The sequence below is a fragment of the Arachis stenosperma genome, chromosome 6 (assembly GCF_014773155.1).
Source record: "Arachis stenosperma cultivar V10309 chromosome 6, arast.V10309.gnm1.PFL2, whole genome shotgun sequence".
In the NCBI taxonomy this organism is placed as follows: domain Eukaryota; kingdom Viridiplantae; phylum Streptophyta; class Magnoliopsida; order Fabales; family Fabaceae; genus Arachis; species Arachis stenosperma.
Window position 1 is genome coordinate 8,181,065 of NC_080382.1, and position 7,009 is coordinate 8,188,073.

The window sequence follows — 7,009 nt, forward strand, 5'->3', positions numbered from 1 at the left end:
TAATTTTTTTTTACTTTTATAAATTTTTTCGTGACGAGCACAGGTTCATACACTAGTTTTACAACTAAAATGTACCACATGTCACTCCCTCATTGGTCATTGCAATTGAAATCAAATATTTTCCTCAAAAATTAAAGAATTTCTCCCTGCTCCCTCTTCCTTTCTCTATTTCTTTCATTCCTTCAGCCACTCTATCTATTTTATATATCATTATCAATTATCAATATCAATGACTAATTACTAATTTGACAATCAAAATGTGCAACATTCTTTAATTGCATTAAAATTAAAATTAAAATATTAAAATTGAAATTGAAATTGAAATATACCTATATTATGTATCATATATTACTATCTAATTTAATAATCAAATGTGTAACATGACACTCTCTTATTAAAATTGTGAGAATTTTTTTTTTAAAATTAATAAACTCCCTAAATTCTCTCATCTACCTCTCTGTATTTTTCTATTTCTCTCTACTATTTTTACTCTATATATAATTTGTATTTTATATTAGTAATTTGAGAAATCAAAATATATCATCCCATATTTTTTTACAATTAAAATAAAATTTTTTCTTTCAAAATTAACAAACTCTCACTCTTATTCTCATTCTCATTCTTCATCTTTATCTTTCTCTCTCTTTTCTCTCATTCTCGATTTTTCTATCTTTCTCTTCTACAGAAAACAAAATTAACAAAATAATATAATTCAAATAAAAAATATTATTATTATTGTTATTATATACATAATTTTTTAATTTTTTATTTAGTTTTAAATTTTCACCGCTTATCTTTCTAATCTATATTTTCATTTCTCCTCTTTCAAATATTTATTACATATAATTTGGAGAAAATACTAATGTTATAACTAAAAATTAGAATCAAGATTCAATTGTTTTAAAAAATAATTATGAGTTAATTTTATAGCTATTCGTATAAATTTTTTGATACTAATATCTAATTATATTTTTATATACATAGAGAGAAAAAATATTATTTTTAAATAACAAATATAAAAATTAATTATTTTTATTTGTACAACAGACTTAACCATTAAACCTAATTAAATATAAAAGTATACACGTTAAATTGTTTTAAATTTTAGTTTATGAATGTTAAAATTAATTATTAATAAAAAATTAGACTTTTCATATAAAATTAATAATTAAAAATCGTATTATTTGATTTTTTATCTACAGATATCTTGGTCTTCTTAGTCAGAAACTTTTGTCAACTCACGACTTTATTTTGCAAAATAATTTGATTTTATAAATCTTTTATACCTACATAATCTATACTGTCAGAACAAAATAAACTGTAATTTTAAAAAATTTATATTTCTATAATATTATTACGGGTAAAATATATATATATATGTTGCTTTCAAGTTTCAACATTTTACTTTGGTTTTGTATTACTTTACGTGTCCGATTTTCAATGAGGAAAGTGTAATTTAATGAACTCCATCCCGAGTGGAACTTCCATATTATTGATTTGGTTTAGAAAGAACCTAGTAACAACCATTTTTGTCCAATCTATTCAATCCCAAGTCAACTGCAGACATAACCATATTTTACGGCTCGGAAATTTAATTGACATTTTCAATAAGAAAATTTTCTAAAATATAGTATCACCGACCATTTTTTTTCCTTTTCTATTCTCCGTTAAAACACTTTTTCATAACCTAGATTTGATTTGTCAAGTCATTTTACTTGTAACCCAAAATTGCTACATTCATTATCACAGGCACCAAGCAAATTTGAAGGCAGCTAGCCAAGAATTAAATAGATAATAATTATTCAAAATGATTGGAGCAAAAAAGAGAAGAGAAAAAAATTATCCCGATGATCTCCATATCCTTCCCTCCAAAGAAACCACCATAACAGATACATCATCATGATATTTACGCCTATCTCCATGAGGAATATCAAGCAATTCATGAAAATCCATTCCTACAAAATTTAACAATAAATATATAGATATATAAGAACCAAATCAATTGAGCCAAGAATAATTTATTCTCTCACAAAATTTTGTCATATTGGCATAACAGCTAGGGAAATTTTCAAGTACTCTCGTGGTTTTAACCATTGATTTCAATCATGTATATATTTTATGATTGAGATCAATAGCTAAAACTACTGGAACACCGATATTTTTGGAATACTTGAAATGCTTCTGACACTAAACCCAACAGATAGTTTAATGTCATAGTATTTGTTACAGGAAAAGTCCTCATGTAGAAGCTACGTTAGATCTGATTAACTACCGAGTGAAAACTATATTTTAATTACCATACGACTATTCCCAACCAAACTTTAGTTAACAAATTAGGTATCCTTTTTTGGTTAGCACATGAGAACCTAAAATTAGGTATCTATTGTTATTTCTGATATTCAAGATAAGAAGCTTCAAAGTGTGTAAAAAACTGACCATTCTTCTTGGCAGCACGGAGAAGAAGCTCCGCGATAAGATATTGAGCAGGATCGCCACCGGGGACATTTTCCATGAACCACGTAACATGGGCAACTACCTCTTCATTGCTGAAATATTGGTAAAGCCCATCGGAGGATAGTACCAAGAACCGATCACTTGAGCAAAGCCGATGATGAACAACGGAAGATGTGCAACTTAGGTAAGGAGCATTGCCCACATAATCAACTCGAAACATCTCCAGTAGAGGTTCATTGAAAGATGGCTAAATAATACGATTCAAGTTAGTAAAAAGGTTTGAAGAACTATGCATATTCCTCAAAGCAACCTATAGCCAGCAACATATAGGCAGCATTGTAATGAACAATTAGCACACTCAAAAATCATTATTTAATATACCATTATCCTTAATTAAGTTATGAGGGACGTAAATTATATATATAAAGGATGCACACAAATAGACTCCATACCAATAAGCTATAGACAAAAGGAGTACAGCAAACTAAATTTCAGATAGCCAAAGTCAGAAGATCAACTGACCCTCTTCAGGAATCCAGCACCAAATGCTCTGGTGACTTTTAATTGTCCTTTCACTCTATCATTGAATATGGCTTGATTATCATCTGGGTGTTCTGCTCTTATTCTAAACACTTCCTGCAAGAGAAATTGAAAAAAAATAATCAGCAAAGGAATAAAACCAACATCTTAAAAATATGAAAACTTTTCTTTCTAGTAAAGGCTTATAATTAATCATGTTCATATATAGCACCACACAAACTTTTCCTTTTAATTTACTCTTATCGATTTTTAGAAGTTTCAATCAAACTATCTAGTCTAAATAATAAGGTCAATCTTGTTCTTGACTGCAATATGTGTTGCACGTGTAAATCATGGATATAAAGATATGCAGACATTGCTCACAAAAAAGGAGATAGTAAAAAATATTATGATGATGAAATATGAATAAAAGCCAATGAGACAGAAAAAACTGAAACATAAACAAAATTATTCAAATTCCATACATAATATAGATCATATTGTCTACAAATGAAAGGCTTCTCCAAATTTTTGTTATAGTATATAACTGTCTATTGAATAACAGGGAAATCCAAATGACAAATTAACAATTACTTCTGATCCATATAGCTGCAGCTAATCATGGAAAATGTTCTCCTCAGTATCTCCCAGAAGCAAGAATTTCAGTGTTTGAAAGGTCAAATTCAAAATCCCCCCATGTGTAAACAAATATGAATAAATTGTTGAAAATACGTGTGCAGGGACATGAACAACTCACACATACACATGCAAGCACCAAGAAGTAGAACGCAATTCAATAACTAATGTATGTCTAGTGGATCACATTTCAGAATTTCAAGATGTGACCACAATTCCTTAGCTTCTCAAAATAAATATCATTTGTTATTTACTTCATTGATCAACAAAAACATTTCTTTTTCTGAAAAAAAGAAGGAAACACACCTCTTCAATACTTGTGCTGTGATCTGTTGAAAGCTGAACAGCCTTCATTTTCAGTCCACAAAGGGATATCTCTCTATTTTTGTTCATCATGTTAAGACGACTGTTTATGTTGTGCATTGGAGACTCCTCTGAAATTCTATCCAGCTCCATGCCAACTAATGACTCTCTAGATCGATTTCTATGCCTCACGTCATCCTTGATGAAGCTTGGATTGGGATGACGATCATTTGGTCTTTCTTGCGCCAAAATTACACGGCTGTCTCCAACATTCATTACATAAACATCCTGATCCTTCATTAACATCACTAAAACACAAGATCCCATTAAGGCAAGCTCTGGATTTTTATCTAGATTATTCTCAACCATGTCCATGTATGCTTCTTCTGTTCTTTCAAGAGCTTGTGCCATTGCTCTTAAAACTGCACTATGATCTACGCCAGACTTGCATTTTCTAATAGGCCCCAAGGTTTCTACTATTTTCTTGTCAACACAGGCTTCTTCCCTATGCCAATCATAATTCCATGGAAAGAGGTTTTTGCGCAAGGACTTCTGCTTCCTGTACATGTTTCTGATTTTCATACTGATATACGATTTTCTCGGATCCTGCCTTTGTCCTTTAACAGAAAAAGAAGCAACAGGAACTTGGTTGTTTGAACTAAACCCAGTGCCTCCATTTTCTCCCGATGTAGTAGGGCCTTCATCCTGATGTCTAGGTCTATCTTCTTGTCTTATTTCCCTAGCAATGGAAGAATCCTTACCTTGCTCTGAGACTGACAGAAAACCCTGTTCGTCCCAAGATTCCATCTGAAGTAACTCATAAAGTTTCATGCTTTTTCTACCTTGACCATCCAATCGGGAGATACTAGGACTTCCACAATTAAGCTGTTCCACCTTCACCTTAACGTCAGTGTTTTCCTCCACTATCTCACTGTTAGATGATTGATCCTTGACCTTAGCTGGACAAGAATCTTCCAAACAGCAAGAACTTTCCGATATTTCCTCTCTTTTGCATTCTGGAGGAACCATTGCATTCACTCTTTTATGGACTTCGGGTTCAAGTGGATTGACAGTATTATATTCATAATGCCAGAGCAATCCCTCTAATTCCTTGTCTATAAATCTATAAAGATTGCTCATCAGAAAATCAGGTGCATCTGGTCCACTAAAACCGTCATATATCCCAATAAACAGCCACCCTTGTTCTTCAGAAAGTACAACATGCACCCTATCTTCACCAGCCTTGCCATGAGCCCACTGCAAATTGTGGGTTTGTTTATACTCAAATTCAACACAATCTCTTGAGACTTCAGGCCGAAACTTTGCCTCTTTGGAATTCCAAGCTAGTTGAGTCACGGGGTGAAGGAATAACCGTTGCATCCAACTACCACCCATCGAATGCTTAGAGAAAGTCCGAGAAAGAGAGTTTCTCATAGGTCCACTTACACTTCTCATCAGGCGGTGGAGGTGTGGCCTTCGGCGACCACGAGCAAGTGGTGCGGAGAAGTTGGATTTGTCAGTGGCATCAAGAGGACCAGACATAACCCCCTTCTCCATTGGCCCAGACATGAAGCCACCACCCTTATCCAAAGGACCAGAGGCAAAACCCCTCTCCAAAGGTCCAGACATGAAGCCATTCAAAGGTCCAGAGCCACGGGGAACAGGCTGCAAAGGGATTGCAGCAAATGAGGCAGTTCCCTCAAACGACGCAGCAGGTTCTAGAAAATTACTAGCAAGTAGTGCATTCTGGTTACCGGTCCTGGCAGTTGAAACATTGGCACTGACCGAAGCCCCTGAGATTGTTTTGAATGTGGTCTCAGGTAAGTTCTTCCCTGGCTTGTGTGTGGCAGAAGAATCTTCAATGCCATCATTCCTAAATGACCCACTCAATGTCTCCGAATCAAGGGTGCTAGAATCTAGTGTAAACCTCTCAGAATTTGATGGGGTAATAGCAGGAGATTCAAAAATGGATGGCCTCACATAACAAAAGGAGTGGCCTAAACCTTCATCTAATGGCTCCAAAAACTCCAAATCAACCCCATTCTTGCCGTTATATGGCACCAAACAGCTAAAAACGCGAGAAGTTCCATTACCCATTATTGCAAATGCAAACACCCCTGATACACAGAGAGGCCAATACAATGTTTCTGTACCTTAGCAACATTAGCAAACAGATACACAAACAAGAAAGCCACTTCTCAAAAACAGCATAAACCCTTTATTGCTGTGATTACACAGGTGACCATGCACCATCATTGTAATCATCAACATCATCATAACCATCAAATTCCTAAGCTGAGAGCGATGCAACCCATGTGATGTTTGGGAAAAAGCTAGCATAAAAAGAAGCCAAAACACTATCTTGCGAAGTGGGTATGAATCAAACGAAAGAACACCATCGAGTGAATACTTAAAGCAGCAAAGTCAGGTTTTTGCACAAGAATGTTAACGATCTAACCTTGTGGGCACTCCACATGAATGAAGTTGTGGATCGGGGCACACTTGCAAACGGATCTAAGAGCACTAAACACAGTGAATTGAAGACATCAGAAACAAACGCCCCGGTCCCATTTTGAAAATCATGTTTTTTTCTTGTTCTTTGTTTCTATTTTTAGCCGAAAAATATAAACTTTATGGAGGGAACAGTGTTGGAGTGCAGAAATTGAATGGCGGAGGTTCAGAGGGAGAGAGCGAGTGAGGATTATAATGGAAGAAGTTAAGAGGGGGAAGAGGTGTGAAATGGAGGAGTATGCGGTTTGACTAATGAGGAAAGCAACGCGAGAGACGAGAAGAGAAAATAAGAGAAGACAAGACGCAGCAGAAAGAGGAAATTTGGGGTTTCTTCTGCCTTTGCAATAAGTAAACGAAATAAATATTAAAATAATAAATTAAAAATTGGAGTTTAATTATAGAATAATTGGTACTAATATTTACTCTACTACTCCATATCAAATAACTCAACTTTTTTATTTTTTTTCCACAAATAAATATTTAGTAAACAAAAGGAAGATAATATTATTTTTTTACTATTTATGTCCCCTTTGTTGTGAAATTATTTCCTCTAAATCCTAAAACTTTTGTTATAAAAATTTTGATA

At 33.8% G+C, this 7,009-nt stretch overlaps 1 protein-coding gene across 1 annotated transcript; it reads right to left on the bottom strand.

Annotated features, from left to right (window-relative positions):
• Window positions 1-1,438: 1,438 nt before the first annotated feature.
• Window positions 1,439-6,692, bottom strand: LOC130935835 (protein phosphatase 2C 32). Its single transcript, XM_057865741.1, has 4 exons — window positions 3,916-6,692; window positions 2,977-3,090; window positions 2,437-2,701; window positions 1,439-1,955 (listed from the first exon to the last, which is right to left on the bottom strand). Exons 1-4 carry the CDS (start codon window positions 6,007-6,009, stop codon window positions 1,840-1,842), a joined length of 2,589 nt encoding a protein of 862 aa, XP_057721724.1. The 5' UTR covers window positions 6,010-6,692; the 3' UTR covers window positions 1,439-1,839.
• Window positions 6,693-7,009: the final 317 nt, after the last annotated feature.

Coding starts and splice junctions, on each gene's coding strand:
- LOC130935835 (XM_057865741.1), bottom strand. CDS start 6,009: ATGGGTAATGGAACTTCTCGCGTTTTTAGCTGTTTGGTGCCATATAAC. Junction 3,091..3,915: donor ACAGCACAAGTATTGAAGAG/GTGTGTTTCCTT, acceptor TTTCTCTTGCAG/GAAGTGTTTAGAATAAGAGC. Junction 1,956..2,436: donor CCGTGCTGCCAAGAAGAATG/GTCAGTTTTTTA, acceptor TAAATTTTGTAG/GAATGGATTTTCATGAATTG.